This window comes from Choloepus didactylus, chromosome 21 (assembly GCF_015220235.1).
Source record: "Choloepus didactylus isolate mChoDid1 chromosome 21, mChoDid1.pri, whole genome shotgun sequence".
NCBI lineage: Eukaryota > Metazoa > Chordata > Mammalia > Pilosa > Megalonychidae > Choloepus > Choloepus didactylus.
The window spans coordinates 36,056,533-36,076,494 of record NC_051327.1 but is presented as its reverse complement, the minus strand read 5'-3'; the positions used below and the strand labels follow the sequence as shown (position 1 = coordinate 36,076,494).

The 19,962-nt window shown below is 44.5% G+C and overlaps 2 protein-coding genes across 2 annotated transcripts in view; one reads left to right on the top strand and one right to left on the bottom strand.

The window, feature by feature from the left end:
- The first annotated feature begins 447 nt into the window (after nucleotides 1-447).
- GRIN2A (glutamate ionotropic receptor NMDA type subunit 2A) overlaps nucleotides 448-19,962 on the top strand; it is a 409,629-nt gene continuing 390,114 nt past the window's right edge. The window contains exon 1 of the mRNA XM_037815205.1: nucleotides 448-879. Within this exon, the coding sequence (XP_037671133.1) occupies nucleotides 466-879 (414 nt within the window). The 5' untranslated portion in view covers nucleotides 448-465. The remainder of the gene's footprint in view (nucleotides 880-19,962) is intronic.
- Nucleotides 7,236-19,962, bottom strand: part of LOC119518015 (40S ribosomal protein S27-like) — a 241,934-nt gene continuing 229,207 nt past the window's right edge. Inside the window, exon 2 of the mRNA XM_037815118.1 lies at nucleotides 7,236-7,534. Within this exon, the coding sequence (XP_037671046.1) occupies nucleotides 7,236-7,534 (299 nt within the window). The remainder of the gene's footprint in view (nucleotides 7,535-19,962) is intronic.

The following is a 19,962-nucleotide window of genomic DNA, read 5'->3' as shown; positions in this document are numbered from 1 at the left end:
ACTGCTCGGGAGCAGGGGGCGGGGTCCGCACTGGATTGGGTGGTAAAGAGGTGGGTGGAGGGTTTGCTCCACCAGCTCGGAGGGAGCTCCGGGGCTGTGGTTAGCAGCTAACCTGGGGGATGAGGTTGGTGATACAGACAGAGTTGGGGATGGGGAAGAGGCTGGAGACGGGGGATGAGAAGAAGGCTGGCTGCGAGGTGGGATTTGGGGACAGGGATGGGGACTTCGCTCAGACTAGAGTTGTGGATACAGTTGGAGTTGGGTCGAGGGAGGAGGATGGTGTCGGGGGTGGGGAATGGAGTCAGGGACTCTCTGGCAGCCTGCGCTGGGTGGGGGTGGGGTGGGGTGGGCTCCATACCTGGCTCCTAGAGCTGGGGGCGGGGTCATAGCCTCTTTGCTCGCGGACCCTCGCTCACCGCTGCCGTCTCTCTCTCCCCGTCCCCGCAGGGACCGTAAGTGGCGACTATGGGCAGACTGGGCTACTGGACCCTCCTGGTGCTGCCGGCCCTTCTGGTGTGGCGCGGCGCAGCGCCGGGCGCGACGGCGGAGAAGGGGCCCCCGGCGCTGAACATCGCCGTCTTGCTGGGCCACAGCCACGACGTGACGGAGCGCGACCTGCGGAACCTGTGGGGCCCGGAGCAGGCGGCAGGGCTGCCCCTGGACGTGAACGTGGTGGCGCTGCTGATGAACCGCACGGACCCCAAGAGCCTCATCACGCACGTGTGCGACCTCATGTCTGGGGCGCGCATCCACGGCCTCGTGTTCGGGGACGACACCGACCAGGAGGCCGTGGCCCAGATGCTGGATTTTATCTCCTCCCAGACTTTCATCCCCATCCTGGGAATCCACGGGGGCTCATCCATGATCATGGCTGATAAGGTAAGAGCGGGAGGCGCTGGGTGGCCAGGACCCGGGGGCATGAGGAGATCACGGCTGCGGATCCTCGCGTGTCTTTGGCATCTGGCTTGATTGGAAGGGGGGTTCGTGGTCACTGGCTCAGGTCCCGCCTCCCCGCCAGGAAATGGCTGGAAATGCCTTTTTTTTTTTTTGGCCTTGGTTCTGAAACTGGGGAAGTCGTAGGAACCCGGTGAGCCACAGAATATGCTGGGGCTAGGGTGCTTGGAGAGTCCCAGGTATTATACAGAAGCAAGCCTGGGGACATGTGGTACAGTATGACTCACATTCCTATAAAGTCAATTTTACTTGGTTTGGGGAGAAATGTCCGTCTCCCCCGCCTTGTGGTAAGTGATGAAAACTAAAAATGTTACATGTGGGGGTATATTATAGGATAAAATGCAAAGTTTTTAGGAAACGCACAAAAGGCGGGAGAGTGTCATGCTTCCACTTCCCCAGACTCGCTGCAGTTGGGAGCACAGGGAGGAAAGTTCTAGAAGCCTTGGGCTAGAGGGATGCAGGAGAGACCCCGTTCTCTAAGGGAGTGGGCGTGAACAGAAAGGAGAATGGGGCTCCAGGCAGAGTGTGGGGGGCCTGACGTTTACCCTTACATGTTCCTGGTGTGGGGTTGACAATTCATGCCAGGAGCTCCATCATCTTTGCATTGCAGGGTTGGCTCCCAAGGATGGGCTTGGGGATGAGGGACTGCGTGTCCAAACCTCTCATCTTCAAAGGAGAGGGCAGATCTTTTGTGGCCCAGCTGGGAACATTGGTTTGGAGAAAAGGGGAGAGACACTTGAAGACTTGAGTAACTTGTGATCAGCCCTGGTTTGGGAATTGGGCAAATTGGAGGGAGTGAAGTGGAAGGGAGAGCAGAGCGAGGAATGAGGAAAAAGGGGAAGATTGGAGGTGTGGGTGTGGGATACCCCGATATGACCCTCAGGAAAGGATCAGGAGTCTGGTGCCGGGGGGGGGGGGGAGGATCAGAGTGCTTGTGTGCTGTGGCCCCCAGCCCTTCTTGGAGAGAGTTCCTTAGAGAGCAGGAGACATCCTAATGGAGCCAAAAGACATATGTTGTAGCACTTTCCTTCCGACGCTCTCAAAGCACTTTTGTATTCATCAAATCAGATTCTGCCTCTGCCTCAGCAGTTCCCACTAACTCCTTTGGGAACTGTATTAATTCTTCTAGTTCTCCAGGGCTGCAGCAGACTCAGCCGATGTACACAACTGATGCAGTATCTTATTAAACATTCATTTTAAAGGGTTTGCAGCCTAGCAGAATTCCTGTGTGTGGGTGACCATTTCCCCAGTCACCTCTCAGTTTTGGGCTGGGGCTACCTTTCTGGGATGGGGAAAGTAGGGAAGAGCTGTGTCCTGCCACCAGCATATAGAGCCATGTCAGAGCTGGCCTTGTTGTCTAGTAGACCATCCTGGAACTTTCAGATGAGGAGACCGAGGCACAGGGCAATTAGATGCTTGGTCAAGTCCTTGCAGTGGCTGATGGAACTAGAGCTCAGCTTTTCTGGTCTCAAGGGGTGATCTTACCTTTCATCAGATTAAGCTCATTATTATTATTATTATTTTTAACATTGGCATTCCATCTTCAGGAGGGCCAAGGAAATAATCTCATTTCCTAGGAGCTCCTGAGCCTGGAGAGGTGCTTAGGTGCAGGATACCCTGTGGCACGTTCAAGTGCAGAGGCCTCCTGAGTGAGGAGGGACCAGTCTGCTGGTGCAGGAATGAAGAGGGAAAAGAGCAACAGTTTTCTAGCAGGGACTTGAGGTAGAATTTGGGGATCGAAATGTTGCCACTCGTCCCTCCTCCCTTTTGGAGTTTTCACTGAAGGAGCAACATGTATAAAATAGTAGCTATATTGCAAGTGAAATTTCTGGAGAGGTCAGGGCCCAGCGCAAACCATGGGTAAACCTGGTAAAAGCTGAATTGGAGAAGGTGGCTGGAGGCTTGGACTGGGAGGACTGAGCAGGCTTCCAGCACTCTCTCTGTTCAATCTCAGCCAGCAGGTCTGTGGCTTAGGCTCTCACCAGACTCACCCATTCAATTGCAGGCAGAGAAGCAGGAACAGAGAGTGGGGTCATCGCCGAGCAGCCCCTCGATATGCAGGGACCCTGGACCCTGGCCACTAGTGGATCTTGACCCAGTGAATGTCAGGCTCTGACCAGAGTAGCACCTGCTCCTCACTTGAGGGAGAATTTAGAAAGGGGGTTTTGAAAAGGCCAGGGAGTGTGAGTGTAAGCGTCCTTCTCTCCCATGTGATTCAACTGCCTTAACGGGAGGTGGACAAAAGTGCTACTCCACTTAAAGAGTATGGAAGCAAAAGGGAATCAGGAAGTAGCCAGAGAACGGGCAGTTTCAGAGAAGTCAACATTAGAGAGAGATTTAAGAAGGGATGGAGAGAGGAGAGGAAGGGAAGTGTCCATTGGCTCAAAAATGTGGAAAGCAGTAGGATACCTGCCATTATTGTTGAGGATTTCTAGTCCGTCTTGAAGAGATTGCCCCGGTCCTCTGTGATCCTGGTGGCACCATAAGGAGATAAGTCAAGACGGCAGAGAATCAAAGAAATCAGCTGAGAACACTGGGATAGTGTGTGGAACGGGTAGGTGACGAGAGGAGCTGGGTTAGAAGCTGCTATCTGCAGAGACCTGGATGTGTTTCAAAAGGAAAGAGATGGTCTGAGCTGTGAGCACTCTTTCCTTCCATGAGAACCACATCTAGTTGGCTTGTGCCTTTGCCACCTGTTTCTTTAGTGCTGAGTAATGAGTGACGTTTGGCTCCAGAGACACAGTCATGGGAGATTGCCTAAAACTCCCCATTTCTTGGGTGTGCCAGGGTTCCAGTCACAACGTCTGAATCCCCAAACTGGTGAGGCCTTTCTGTCTCCCCCCAAGATGACGTTGACCTGGTAAAGCCCAGAACACACCTGTGCTGTTTGCGCTTCTAAATTGGAACGTGGCGGCGCCTCACGGATAAGAATGGTGGTTAATTTGATTGTCAGTTAAAACTCACACAAACACAGTCATTTTTACCTTCCCCTGAGTCTCGACCCTTGAAGAAAAGAACAAAGCTTGATAATCGAAATGGTGGTAAGTGGCAGATTTTTATGGTGTTCGTTTAATTTACAATAGAGATGTTAATTTTGGCTTCTATCAGTGGATGATCTTGCAAGTCATTAAATTAGAAGGGAAGATAGTGCTTGATGTAGATAAAGTTCTGATTTTATCTTGGTTTGGCTATTTGACCCCATCCAAGTGAAAGAACATCTTGGTTAAAGTAACCGGCCCCCGCATAAATCCAGCGTAGGGACTCGATCTTTCTGTTTCTGCTCAGTATCCTTGCGGCCCCCTCCCTTGCCCCCCTTATTCCTAACTGCTCCATGGATGGAGAGGCAAGGCTTAGATTTTAGCTACATCCATCCCTGGTGGTAAACTGTTTTGGGTTTGCTTTATATGTTATTTCTATACACACCTCATTTCCCCTGCTAGAGTGTAAGTCCTTTGAGGGAAGATTTTTTAAAAGTGTGTGTTTGAAATAACAGATGCTCCTCCTTCACAGTTTATAAAAGCAATGTGTTTTCATTGTGGAGTACTTGGAAAGTGCATTAAAGTTTAAAGAAGAAAATCAAAATGTCTTTCATCACCCGGGAGTAACTACTGTTGACATTTTGGTGTATTTCCTTCTAAGCTCTATTTATTTAGTTATAAGTTCTAGATTATACTGTGTGTATGGCTTTGTTTATTGTACTTTGCACTTTGTGGACTTTCTAAATGAGAGGACTCAGGTTTTTCTTTAATTCTGGAAAAATCTCAGCCATTTTTTCTTGAATGTTTCCTCTCTACCATTATCTCTATTCTCTCCTGTGACTATTATATATTATATATAATATAATGTATATTTCTATTATATAGGTAGTTTCTCAATCTATTTTCCAAGTATCTTAAGTTAAATTTTTTTTTTCCAGTTTTCTATCTCTCTCTGTTGTGCTGTGTTTGGGAAGGTTTCCTTAACTCTATACTCTTATTAACTAGCTCTTTTGTGTCTGGCCTATTATTTTGCCTATCTGTTGTGTTTTTAACTTCAACAATGACATGTTTTATTTCCAAAATGCATAATTGGTCCCTTTTCATTCCTGGCTGTTTTTATTTTTTTAAATAACAGCTCTTCTCGCTTTGTGGATCTCCTCCTTTGACCCTTTGAGAATTTATAAAGTACTTATTATAAAGTCCTCTGATTGCTCCAGCATCTTTGTTTCTTCAGATAGGAATGCTTCCTTTTGTAGAGTCTGTTGATCGGATGTCCTCATATATTTTCTAATTTTTGTTTGTGAACTTATTTTCAAGAGAACGTCATGATTCCTTCTGCCCTGGATCTGCAAGGGAGTGGGCTCTCCAACCAGAGCTTACGTTAGCAGCTCACCTTGGAGCTCGTCTTGCTCTGCAGGCTTGGATTCCTGTGTCACTCAGCTGACTTCAAGTTGGCTCCTTGATGCAAGCAGTGTCCTCCCTTTTGTCTGTGACTTAACGAATGGTGCAGGTGTTTCTGCTCCATTCACAGCGAGCAGTGTGGTTCCAGTCCGGACTTGCCCCCACACCCTCGGTGACCACTGAGCCTTCTGCTCCCGTGGCTCATCTCAGACCCCACCCCTCAGGGACCACGCGGCTTTGATTCCCACCTGAGAATCATCCAGGCTCACCTTTTTATTCATTTACTTTAAGGGAGACCTCTCTGTTTTTTATCTCTGTTCTCCTTTTCATATTTCCAAGCGGAACTATGTAAATTTAAAAATAACTAAAGATTTATCTAGATGTTCTAAGGCTTAGGAGCAAAAGAGGGAGGTTACAGAATATGTGTTCACTCTGATTTTGACCCAGTTATGTTTCACAACCTGCTTTTATTATTTTTTTTAAGTTGATTATGTATTCTTGGACTTTTGTTATTCAATAGACTTCTCAAAGATGATTTTTAGTGGTTACAGAGTGTTCTGTTTATACCACAATTATTTAAATATTTTTCTATTTTCTACCATTAATTGGAGGCCATCCTTGCTCACAGGTGTGCCCTTTTCAGTATCTTGTGCTGGCCCTGCCCTTTCTGATCGTTACTTGGTAAATGTCCGTTGACTGAATGAAGTCCTTGATTCTGTTGCCAGCTGGCTGTAGCTTCCGGATGAGTGTATCACACTGTGGCTCAGGGTTTAACCCATGGTGTTTGTTCCCCAAATGCTGACTGATTTCATAGGTGTGTACCGAGTCTCCTCTCCCCCCTGCTCATGCAAGAGGACAGATAATAACTCGTTATCCTAGGGATTAACATGAATTGGGGGATTACATAAAAAAGACCCGTGTCGTGCTGCTGAGTGACACCTCGTCAGCAGGAGGTGGCAGCTCCTGTGCCTGCTACCCAGCGGTCCCGGAGTTTGAACGTCGGTGACTTGGACCTTCCCGTCACATGGCGAAACCTCGTGGGAAGGGCCGGCAGGCTGTGGTGGGCACCCACTCGGCTCCTGCTGCAGAGGCCTCAGGTTGTTCCCGGGAGAGCGGGGTGGTCTGTCTTTAGCCTCTTGGATGAGGCATGTCAGACACACCCACTGACTTCTCTCTCAAGTTACTGGGGAGCAACTGGCGTCACCCCAGCAGGAAGAGTGACTCCCCAAAGGCCCCGGGGCTCACCGGTCATTGCCTGGACCCTTGCTGGCTGTGGTCTGGAGGGTTGGGGGTGTGCATCTCTCTGCTAGCCTCAGATGGAAAACGCTGCGTTAGGCAGCACGATGGGGAGATGAGAGCAAGAGAGGGAAGGAGGGAGAGAGAGAGGAAATAGGAACAGAATTCTGGGTTTGTAATGGGGGAGCTGATGACCACTGGTAAGGACATCCTGTAAATGAGACTGTCTCCAGGACAAGGCGGGACGGAATGTACCAGAGGCCCCTTGTCTATTAGGGGATTGTGTTATATCTCTCCAGGCCTGCACCCCTGGTCCTGAGTGCAGGATGTAGTCGTGGATCCCAGGGAGGGGTGGCAGGCCCTACCACAGTGTCACTATAGCATAACATGGTTAATAGGTTGGAACTTGAGTTAGATTGCCTGGGTTTAAATTCACTTACCAGCTAAGTGATCACGGGGAAGCTCCTCAACATCTCTGAGCCTCAGCATCTTCATCTGTAAAATGGGTATAACACTAGTATCTACCTCACAGCATTGTGAGGTTTAAATGCAATAATGGACATAAAATACATGGCAGAGGGCTTGGCTCAGAATAAAGGCTTATTGCAGGCATCGTGTCCACATTTTGTAGTTTTTATTTTTCTCCAATGTATTTATGTGTGTGTATTAATCTAAAACGTGTTTACTGGGGATGATATCCCATTCATCTTGCTTCAGGTGCTTTCGGTGCTGCAGCTGTTTGAAGGAGCATCCTTCTGCAAACCTTGTAAGCCCTGCTTTTTCTCCTGTGAGCTGGCAGAGGGGAGTCTGTGCATGGCTAAAGACCGCAGCGACCTTATAGCATCCTGAGCATTTCATATCCATGAAGTAGGAGTTGGGGCTCTGCATCGGGTGCTGCTTCTTGTGTTTCCTTTTCTCTTCTCCTGGAGAGGGATGAAGGAGGTCCTTTGTGAGAGGGCCATGTTCTTGTGGGGAGGCTGTCAGCACTGGAAAGTGTCTATGTACTTTTTTTTTTTTTTTTTTTAAATTTTTATTGGGATTGTTCAGATACCATACAATTATCCAAAGATCCAAAGCGTACAATCATTTGCCCCTGGTACCCTCTTACAGCTGTGCATCCATCACCACACTTAATTTTTGTTCAATTTTTAGAAACTTTTCATTACTCCAGGCCAGAAATAAAGTGAAAGATGGGGAAAAAAAAAAAAAAGGAAAAGAAAAGGAAACTTGAATCCTCCCGTATCCTTAACCAACCCCCCTCAATTACTGACTCGTAGTGTTGGTATAGTACATTTGTTACTGTTTATGAAAGAATGTTGAAATACTACAAACTGTAGTATATAGTTTGCAATAGGTATATATTTCTTCCCTATATGTTCCTCTATTGTTAACTTCTAGTTGTATTGTCATACATTTGTTCTGGTTCATGGAAGAGTTTTCTAATATTTGTACAGTTGATCATGGACATTGCCCACCATAGGATTCAGTTTTATACATTCCCATCTTTTGACCTCCAGCTTTCCTTCTGGTGACATATATGACTCTGAGCTTCACCTTTCCACCTCATTCACGCACCATTCGGCACTGTTAGTTATTCTCACATCTTGCTACCTACACCTCTGTTTATTTCCGAACATTTAAGTTCGTCCTAGTTGAACATTCTGCTCATACTAAGCAGCCGCTCCCCATTCTGAAGCCTTGTCCTATATTTTGGTACCTTATATTTCATGTCTATGAGTTTACATATTATAATTAGTTCTTATCAGTGAGACCCTGCAATATTTGTCCTTATGTGTCTGGCTTATTTCACTTGTCTATGTCCTTTTAATACTCAGAAAAAATGAGTAAGGGTGCAGTGGTGATAAGAGGGTATTCTGATATTCTATGGAGTGATCCCACAAAACTCTCAGAAGTGGAGGGTCCAAGGAAATAATCCTTATTTGATTAACTGGGAAAGCCAGAAGCTTCCTCTGAGTGACTCTAAGAGGAGACTGTTTCAAGGATTTTTGCAGTAAACACTGCCGCCAGTTGGACCCTCTGTTTGCACTGGGCTTAAGTCTTTAGAGTATAGTCACATATAGTTATACATTTTATTTCTGCCAAAGATTAAGTAACTCAGTGATAGCCTGGGGAACCTGGCAACCCCAGAGAAATTTGTTTAAAGCATCCCTATTTTCAGATGAGGATATCAAGGGGTCACACAGCTAGAATCAAGTCTTTTGATTCTTGTTCTTCTGCTCTGATTCTACTGTCCTTTCGAGTTGATGATTGTGAATACAGTTTGGTTAGCGAAGGGGCAACAGATTTAAATGCTAGTAGATTTAGATGCCGCTATTTTGGTTATGTCACCTAAAATGATTAAGGTTTTGGATGATGGAATTAAAATTCAACATGGTATTTCCAGATTGAAAGGATGGACCCATATCATAAACTGCTTTTGAGGGTTCTAGAAGAATTTATACTGTTTCAGGAAGGGGAGCTGTGGCTTTCCAACTCACTTGCAGAGGTCATAGACTAATGGGCTGCCTGCCAAATCTTGTGCATAGATGCATTTTGTTTCCCCAGCACAGGGTTTTAAAACGCTTGAATTGTAATGTCGTGGGGTGAGACATGCGTTTTCAGTTTCACCATAGTCCTGTTGTCTCACATCTAGCTGAATTCGTGCTTTTCTGTTCATTGCATAGACTGTGAAAATGTGATCCCTGATTACAGGGGTTTTATTTGTTTGTTTTTGTTGGCCAGAACCTCAGTAGGTTCTAAGGAGTGACATGGCCCCTAAAAATGTGGAGGGACTCTTAGGCTACATTTCTAGAAGTGTAATTTCTAAATCAAGGGAGTTGATAATCCTATTATACCTTTCCTCTTGTTAGGAGTACTTTCAGCTTCACGTAACAGAATCTTTGACCAACCATAGCTAAAACCATAGACATTTAGGTATTTCTTCTTTTTTTAAATTGTAGCTATATATATTACATAAAATTTGCCATTTTAACAATTTTTATTTGTACAATTCATTGGCATTGTATACATTTACAGTGTAGTGCTACCATCACTACCATCCATTATCAAAATGTTTTTTTCACTGCAAGCAAAAACTTTGTACCCATGAAGCAGTAGCTCCATGTTCCCTCATCCCTCCACCCCCTAGTAACTGCTAATCTACTTTCTAAGGCATCAAGTTTGTGTTTAACAAGGAGATCCAGGTCTTGTTCAGTGACTCCATAACCCATCAAGGACCCAGGTTCTTCTCATTGTTCTATTTTGTGGTCCTCAGCAGCTGGTTCATCTTGGTCACGAGATGGCTGCTTCTGTTCAGCCATCACATCCTCACGTCATCATTCAAAAACAGGAAGAAAATGAAGATGAAAGAGGCTTTCTTCAAGAGTCTTTATCTTTTCATTAGAGTAGAAAATATTTCCTGGAATCCTCCAGCCCCCAGTCCACTTCCCCATACATCTCATTGGTCAGAACTGGGTCACCTACCCACCCTTAGACCAATCACTGGCGGAGATTTCCAATCAAGGTTCCTCTTTGAAGGTGAGTAATTGTCCTTGGCTCTGAGGCAGTAGAGATGAGTTTAGACAGACTGGGGTATGTCCAGAGGAAGGGCCTCCAGGGTTGTACAGGATCTAAATTAAATATGATAAGCATTCCAGAAGAACTATTGAAGGAGGTTCAGCCTGGAGAAGAGAAATCTCAGAAGGGATTGTTGTGTCAATATATATATTTCACAAAATTCCCATTTTAACCATTTTAAGGGTACACTTCAGTGGTATTGGTTACATTCACACATCCCATTACCAAGATTTTTTGCATGACCCCAAATAGAAACTCTATACATATGAAGCAATAACTCCCTATTTCCCCATCTTCTTGGCCCCTGGTAACCTCTAATTTACTTTCAGTCTCTACGAATTTGTTTATTCTAGATATTTCATATAAATGGAATCAAATAATACATGTCCTTTGGTGTGTCTGGCTTATTTCACTGAATGTTTTGCTTTCAAGGTCCATCCATGTTGGAGCATGTATCAGATCCTCATTCCTTTTTATGGTTGAGTGATATTCCATTGTATGGATGGACCACATTTTGTTTGTCCGTTCATGTGTTGATGGACACTTGGGTTGTTCCCACCTTGTGGTTATTGTGAATAATCCTGCTATGAACACCGGTGTATAAATAGCTTTTTATGTATCCCTGCTTTCAATTCTTTTGAGTATACAAAAAGTTAAACTCTGTTTAACTTTTTCTTTTTTTTAAATTCAATTTTATTGAGATACATTCACATACCATGCAATCATACAAAGCATACAATGAGTTGTTCACAGTACCATTATATAGTTGTGCATTCATCACCAAAATTAATTTTTGAACATTTTTACTACCACACACACAAAGGTAATAAGAATAAAAATTTAAGTGAAAAAGAACAATTAAAGTAAAAAAGATCACTGGGTGCCTCCCCCCCCCCCCATTTTTCTACTCATCCATCCATACACTGGACAAAGGGGAGTGTGGTCCTTATGGCTTTCCCGATCACATTGTCACCCCTCATAAGCTACATTTTTATACAATCCTCTTCAAGATTTGAGGGTTCTGGGTTGTAGTTTGCTAGTTTCAGGTATTTACTGCTAGCTATCCCAATTCTTTAGAACCTAAAAAGGGTTGTCTAAATTGTGCGTAAGAGTGCCCACCAGAGTGACCTCTCGGCTCCTTTTGAAATCTCTCAGCCACTGAAGCTTATTTCATTTCTTTTCACATCCCCCTTTTGGTCAAGATGTTCTCCATCCCACGATGTCGGGTCTTGATTCCTCCCCAGGAGTCATATTCCACGTTGCCAGGGAGATTCACTCCCCTGGGTGTCTGATCCCATGTAGCGGGGAGGGCAGTGATTTCACCTGCCAAGTTGGCTTAGCTAGAGAGAGAGGGCCACATCTGAGCAACAAAGAGGCATTCGGGAGGAGGCTCTTAGGCACAACCATAGGGAGGCCTAGCCTCTCCTTTGCAGCAACCGTCTTCCCAAGGGTAAAACCTGTGGTAGAGGGCTCAACCCATCAAACCACCAGTCCCCTATGTCTGTGAGCACATCAGTAACCATCGAGGTGGGAATGTTTAACTTTTTGAGAAACCACTACACAATTTCCACAGTGGCTAGGTTAGTCTTAATCATTTTTTTCCTTGTACTAGGGACAGAACTGAGGTCAGAGGGTGAAATTCTAAGGAGGAAAGTTTCAGCTTGATAAAGGAACAAGCCTTGGCAATGAAGACTAATGGAAGACCGTGATTTCTCATAGATTAGGAAGCATCTGTCAAATGTGACTGAGCTGAGAGTCACTGATCATCTGGCAGGAATAGTGTTGAGAGTTCAATTCACATGGTCAAGGTTGGATTGGATTGTGTCACCTCTGAGGTCCTTTCTTACTCAGAGACTCTACTACCTCTCAAATACTTGAGTGTTTTTTTTTTTGAATCCCAAGCCTGGTGCTTTAGGCCCTTGGATTTGGCTGAAAACCAACATCCTCCCTTCTCCAAGTGTGTGAGTAATTCAGGACACATTTTCCTGGTATGGGGGAGGAGTTATGATCCCTGCAGTGTCACCTCAAATCCTCAAAGGATTCTGCATCATCCTGAAGGAGAGACGATATTTGAAAAGGAGAAAACCCATGTGTTTATCAACTCGCACACACATAAATATAAACATAAGTAGGTCAACTGGCATCATATTTACTAGTGGAAATGTTCTTGGCTAGGAAATACATCCGTGGAAGACCATATTTAGAATAATTGCCAGTGATCTCAAGACAGGGTGCTTCTGTAATCACATCCATTTAATAATGATTACTTATTAAAGTATTTTCCCATTTTTGTACTCTTACTGTGGTGATACGTTTATATTATAAAGACACAGCCAACCTCTTTCTGATTTTTTAGTTTTCCAAGTATTCTTTTCTTGTCTGTTGTATTCTCCTCCATTTTGAACACTTGTTTATGACAGAAACTGTTTTGGGTACTATTCCACTGTTTATCTACTTCCCCTATCTCTCCCAGCCCCCACAGTTTCCCCAAGGGAAAACAAAACCTGAAATTGCTTTCAAAATGCTTACCCTTCCATTCAAATCTTACCATTTTCCATACAATGGAAATGTATATACTATTTCAAATTATGTACTTATTTTGAAAGAGGTAATCATGAGCAGAGTAAAAACATCCAGATATCACAATAAAGCATTCAGGGAAAGAATATCGGCTTGGTGAATCCAGTGCAGATCCTGCAAGGAAGTGACTCGGTTATGCATCTGAAGGGGAAAAATATCAATTGGAATAGCAGTTTATTTCTATTTGCGATTTTTGCCAAAGTTCCCATGTTATAAGGATCTTCTCTTTTAAACCTCATCCCCTTATTACATTTCCAACTTGAAAGAGGGTAATTATTTTTCACTGGTTCCTTAATTGTGCCTGTTTGGCCAAAACAAAATAAAAACTCACTCTGGAATGTAAGTTGTGACTTTTGAAAATCATTGGCACCTCAGGGGTAACCCACATATCACCCAGGGAATTTAAGGTAATTTAGGGGTGATTTGGGGGGATTCATGGACCACTTTATGAATCTAATGCACACATTTGATTTTATGTGGAATTTCAGGGAGTAACAGACTCTCTAAAACCCATTCTTAGACCTCCCTGGTATTAATTTATGTATTGGTTTGTGAATATATTCATTCTTCAGACATTTTTTTGAGCCTGTAATTTGGGCCAAATGTTCTGTAGATACATGTGTGATCCAGTTATTTGCTTTGATGTAACTCACTATGTTTTTGTCAGAGACTGAATATGCAGTCTACTGTGATGCTTCTGTGATTGGGCTAGTGAACGGGGCGGTGGGAATATAGAAGCATGACAACCGAATCCAGAGGTCTCGAGAAGACGCTCTAGAGTGCTGGGATCTGGAATTCTAGAACTCCTGATCTGGACAAGGCCGGTGTCCTCTGTGCTGCCAGCCGCCGGGGAGGATGCACTGCAGGGTGGAGAGAGTTGGCTCACAGACCAGAAGCGAGTTCACAGTGCAAACCTTCCCCTCCTCTTAATTGCTCTTCAAGACTGCCAGGCTTGAATGATGTTTTGTTAGCCCTGAATTTTCCCCTGAATGCCAATTCTCACAATCAAAACATTGAGCTTTTTTTTTTCCCCCTTATTTCTGTTTTGTTGTCACAAATGGTGGAACATCTCATGCTTTATATTTTCTCTTCCAAATTAGGGAAATCTGAGCCAAAAAGAGTGAGTGGCATTTGAAACCCATATTGTCTTGCATGTCTGTATTTCCAGGGCTGTAAAAAAAAAAAAGGTATTTTCAGGTGAATAATTTTAAAGATAAGACATCTTTAGGGCTGAGGAAATGTAGTGTTGATCAGCTTGGGTGAACTGAGCCAGAACCACCTGAAGAAGCTGTTGAGCTGTAGAAAAGAACAGGCTTGCCATGGTTCTGGTGCCAGGCGATGGGTGTGGTTCCCACCAATGGCATTTTGAAAATGGCAGGCACTGGGTGAAGAAAGACCAAAGATACTTGAGCTTCATGGTCAAACTGCACTTGAGTTAATTGTGATTGGTTCTGTCTTGGTTAATTAGTGTTAGATTTTCCCTCCCTTCCTCCCTTCCTTTTTCCTTTTTTTCTTTCAAGCTACTTGGCAGCATTAAAGGGAAAATTTTATCATGGAAAATTTCAAACACACACAAAAGTAGAGAATGGTGTAATGAACCCCCATGTACCCATCACCAACTTCAACAATTGTTAACGTGTGGCCATTTTTGTTTCATTTATAACCTCACCTGCTCTCTCCACTTTCCACCACTGTATCATTTTAAAGCAAATTCAAGACATCATTATATTTTACCTGTAAATACATTGGTATATATCTCTAAAAGATAAGGACCTTAAGGACTTAAAAAGCACAACCACAGCTATTAGAGTTTGTAATATTTATTTCCAAAGTATAAAAGTAATATAATAAATGCACATTTTAGAAGATTTGTGAGATTCGAGAAGTATAAATAACCTAAAAATCGCCTTTAGTTGCACCATCCACAGACAACTGCTATTAATGTTTTGATATATTTCCTTCTAGTCTTTTTTTTATACTTTATATACAAGCATATACATATACATACAGGCTATCTAATTTCATATATAGCTTTTAGAATACTTAACATTTTGTCATGAGCATGCCAAATTACTTGTAAACATTTTTATCTGCCACACTTTCCATCACTATTTACTTAACAATTTAGACTTCTTCAAATTTGTAGCTGTTAAAAATAATGCCATGGTGAACATCTTTGTAGTGAAATGTCTGAATTGCTGACTATTGGTTTTGAAAATAACCCTATAAAGGAAATTGCTGGATCATTATGCATAAAGAATTTTAAGGTTCTTGGTCCATACTATTAACTGGCTTCTGGAAAGATTGGACCAGTGGACACTTCCAAAAGAACTCTCTTAAAGTACCCCTGTCACCTCCCTAGCCAGCATTGAGTAATGTCATGTAAAACACAAATGTTTGCAGTTGGCTAGATGAAAAATGTTGTCTCATCATTTCCTTTTGCATCTCTCTGATGACTGCTGCCGTGGAATAGATTTTAATTTAGTCACACTTTCATATTCCCTAGCAGTTGCATGTCTTAACCTCTTTGATATCTCCCATTGTGTAAATGGAAAAACCTCAGAAGGTGATAGATTCCCATATAGAGGGCAGTGAAATAATTTGAATTTCTAAAAAATCATAAATATTTTGATGTCTGTCAGGGAGTTGTATGATTATTCATTTTTAGTCACCAGGTATTGCTCAACTGCTGTGTCTCTATCAATGTTTTTTTTCAAGAACCACTTTAAGACTTAAGATCTCTCAGCAGAAAATCACTTTGTGGGATTCGGCTATTGTGATTTGCTAGGAGGTGAGATAGAGAATTGTGTCCTAGTGGATCTATGATGTGTTCATGTCACAGGCTTTGGGGTGAACGGTAGGAGCATGAAGCCACAATTTGTTCTTTTCTCTAGAAAATCCAAAAGGCAGGGGAAGGTGTAAGAGTAGCTGCCTTGAGATATGAAACGATATTGCCTGGGTGGCAGGGAACAGCTGTTCCTCTCCATCAGGGGGACAATGGAACAAGTTTTAAACAAAAGAAGAGGGGACTTAGGATAGATATTAACAGGGCATGTGGGGATACTCAAAATACAGAATGGACTAGTAAGAGACAGCCTCTTAAGCTCCTAGAGGCTGCTGCTGTGCCAGGCATTGACCATCTAGCCACTGGTTGCGGGGAACTGGGGGTTCCTGAGGAGGAGGTGGGGTGGCAGGGGGAACTTGAGGTCCCTGGAGGCTGTGAGTATTTTCATCTGAAGCTAGAGCAATTCATATTTTTAATAACTAGTACAGCTGAATATCAGACTTGGATATTCATGGGGTCTCATTCTTTTATGCCAGAGCTTGTGCAGTGGGTCACTCGGGGAGCTGTCAAGAACAGGATGGATGGTGGTATCCTCTGCCTCAATGTCAGCCTGGCCCTGAAATGACGAAGTGCTAGAAACATTTTGAAGCCCCTTTTCTAAATTCTGGAAATACGAATGTGCTTCATTGTGACCTTCCACTTTCTAGGTTAATTTTTGTGGTAAATTTTCCAGCCATACTCCATAAATATGCCCCTTTCCCATGAAAAGCAGTGGCAGGCATGGGAGCTGAAACAAGCTTTGGCCTCCACCACCACTTCCTCACCTCCTTGCTGCCTGTCCTCCAGGGCAACACCTTCCTAAGCAACTTTCTTGCCATTGGGGCTGAATGAAGAAGCCTATTCCAGTCTCTGGCTTTGGGATGTGATGTGGTCATTTGCAGAAGCATAAAAATAACATTATAATTTGCTGAAAATACTCCAGGTCTTCCAGTGGTTATGTTTAGGATCCACTTTCAAAAGATAGTCATGTGTGTGGCTTAGTGGGATCAAGTGCTTGGTTGGCTTGTGTTCTAGTTTGTTAATGCTGTCAGAATGCATAAAGGGGGTTTATTTGGTTACACAGTTACAGTTTTAAGGCCATAAAGCGTCCAAGGTAGGGCATCAACAATCGAGTACCTTCACTGGAGGATGGCCAATGGTGTCCAGAAAACCTCTGTTAGCTGGGAAGTCACGTGGCTGGCGTCTGCTCCAGAGTTCTGGTTTCAAAATGACTTTCTCCCAGAATGTTCCTCTCTAGGCTGCAGCTCCTCAAAAATGTCACTCTCAGTTGCCTTTGGGGCGTTTGTCCTCTCTTAGCTTCTCCGGAGCAAAAGTCGGCTTTCGATGGCCATCTTCAAACTGTCTCTCATCTGCAGCTACTCTCTCAGCTTCTGTGCATTCTTCAAAGTGTCCCTCTTGGCTGTAGCTCTCTTCAAAATGTCACTCACAGCCGCACTGAGTTCCTTCTGTTTGTCAGCTCATTTATATGGCTCCGGTGTTTTAATTTAGACCCACCCTGAATGGGTGGGGTAACACCTCCATGGAAATTATCCAGTCAGAGTCCTCATCCACAGCTGGGTGGGGTGCATCTCCATGGAAACACTCAAAGAATTACAATCTGATCAACACTGATAGGTCTGTCCACACAAGATTACATCAGAGATAATGGCGTTTTGGGGGACATAATACATTCAAACCAGCACGGCTTGTAAATAGAGCCAATGGCTTCCCTACTTCCTCTGAAGTGGGAGACTCTCCCTGACTGTCCTAGTGCATGGAGGTTTTCAGATTCCAATGGTTTCCAGGGGAAAGAGGCACATCGAGGATAAGAGGAAGCTGAGCTATATTGGAATTTATTGTTTGAAAGGGTTTTCAGGAGGAACTTGGAGCTTAACTCCAAACCTCCATAGGGTTTCTTTTCTACACCAAAACCAGGCAAAAGTGAAGACACTCCAGCTCAGAACTCAGACCCCCCATCTGCTCTGACATGGACTTTGTCCTTCTCACCAGGGTTCCGTTCCAACCACCGGGCTCTGCATTGAGAAACTGAGTCCCTCTCTTAAAATCCTGCCCAGAGAGCCATCCTCTAGGACTTCCAAGTTCAGTACTTCTTAAAAAGTTTTACTTAAATAGCCTTGGGGGTATGATGGTATAACAGTATAACCATCCCCCAAAAGTGCCTGTGTCCTACTCCCTGGAACTCTTTTCATTTTAAGTAACATTACTTGAAATGAAAAGAGAGGCTTTGCAGGTGTCATTAGATGAATGGTGTCAAGAAAGGAAGATGACCCTGGGTTTTCCACGTGGACCCAGTGTAATCACAAAGTCCTGACAAGAGGGAGCTGGAGGCCCCAGAGAAGTAAACGTGGTGATGGAAGCAGAGGCTGGAGCCCTGCACTGTGAAGATGGAAGAGGGGCAGGAGCCAGGGGGATGAGGGTGGCCTCTGGAAGCTGGACAGAGCAGGAGTGGAATCTCCTTTTGGAGCCTCCGGGGGATGCCACCTTGCCAATACCTTGATCTTAGCCCAGTGGGGCCTACATCAGACCTCTGACCTCCAGGTAGTTAAGATGATGCATTTGTGCAGTTTTGAGTCTCTAAGTTTGGGGCTCTTTGTTGTAGCAGCGATAGGAGAGTCATACAGGGAAGAGTCTGTAGTGCCTGCTCTGAGGACGGCTGGGCCCCAAGCAGCCTTCTCTCTGTCTTTCAGCTTAAACGTTCGTGCACATTACGCATTCACCTTGTAATGCAAATATGTCGGTATTGAGACCAAAATAATTTAAAAATGACTTAATGTGTAGATGTGTTCATTTCCCCCCTCACCAAATAGTCAAGTAAAAGTGATGGTCCAGGACCTTCTAGTGTATTTATTCTCTGCCCGTGTGTACTGCCAGGCTGGGCCTTCCTCCGTTGAGAACTCTGGGGGAGTGTGTGCTCTGGGTTCCAAACCCAGCTCCTGCACTCACCAGCTGTGTGTCCGTAATCAAGTCACTTACCCACCCTGAGCCTCAACTTCCTTATCTGTAGAATGGGTTACCACTCACACCAATCCTACAAGGCTGTTGTGAGGATCAGTAATTACCTGTGAAAAGTATATCACACAGCTCTTGGCATGGAGGACATGCTCTGCAGCGAGCTCTGTTCTAACTCTGAGATCCTCGTGTCGTCAGAGCAGTCCTATGAGTTGGTACCATTATTATACCCATTTTACAGATGAAGAAACCAAGGCCCAGAGAAGCCAAAACATGTGTCCAGAGTCACACACGTAGCAAATGGTAGAGCCAGGATTTGAACCCCACTGGTTTGGCTCTCGGGCAGTGTTTCTCACCCTTGGCATCATTGACATGTTGGCTGGAAAATCCTTGGTTGTTGGGGGGCTGCCCTGTGCATTGCAGGATGTTTAGTGGCATCTCTGGCCTCTGCACACTAGGTGCCGATAACATACCCCCTGCAGTCGTGACGACCAAAAATGTCTCCAGACATTGCCCAGTGTCCCCGAGGGGTCACAAATTGTCCCCGACTGAGAACTGCTACTCTAGGTTTTGTGGTTTGATCACCGTGCAATGCTGCCTTCACAGTAGGTGCTTAATGAGTTAGATATTCATTACTTTGAGTCCTGCATTTCGCTAAGCCTTTGAGGGTATAAGTAGACAAGCGTCAGTTGGTATATCCGCCTATTTATCTAGTCAGTGGCCAGCAGACTCCATTTCCCTCTTTGGGGACCAGATTTGCATATCTGACTGTGTTCAGACTGAGTGGGGCTTGGTGTGTGATGATGCTAAAGCCGGTCCTTTTTGATGGTTTTTCTGGCAGCTGAGGGACGCTGCAGCGGATTAGGGCACTGTTCCGGTTTGCTAATGCTGCCATTTTGCAAAACACCAGTAATGGATTGGCTTTTATAAAGGGGGTTTATTTGGTCACAAAGCTACAGTCTGAAGGCCATAAAGTGTCCAAGGTAAGTCATCAACAATCGGGTACCTTCACTGGAGAAAGGCCATTGGCATCTGAAAAACCTCTGTTAGCTGGGAATCCACAAGGCTGGCGTCTGCTGATCCTGGATTGTGTTCCAGCTCTTCTCTCAGCTACTGCATATTCTTCAAAATGTTGCTTTTGGGGTGTTTGTCCTCTCTTAGCTTCTCTGGAGCAAAAGTCTGCTTTCAAAGGCCATCTCCAAATGTCTCTTTAAGCTGCAGCTCTGAGATCCTTCTGTTTATGAGCACTTTATGAGACTCCAGTGAACTATTCAAGGCCCGCACTGAATGGGTGAGGCCACACCTCCATGGAAACATTCAATCAGAGTCATCACCCACTGTTGGGTGGGTCATATCTCCATGGAAACATCCAATCAAGAGGTCACACCCTAATCAAAAAGATTAATCAATCTGGCCCCGCAAGATTGCATCAAAGAACATATC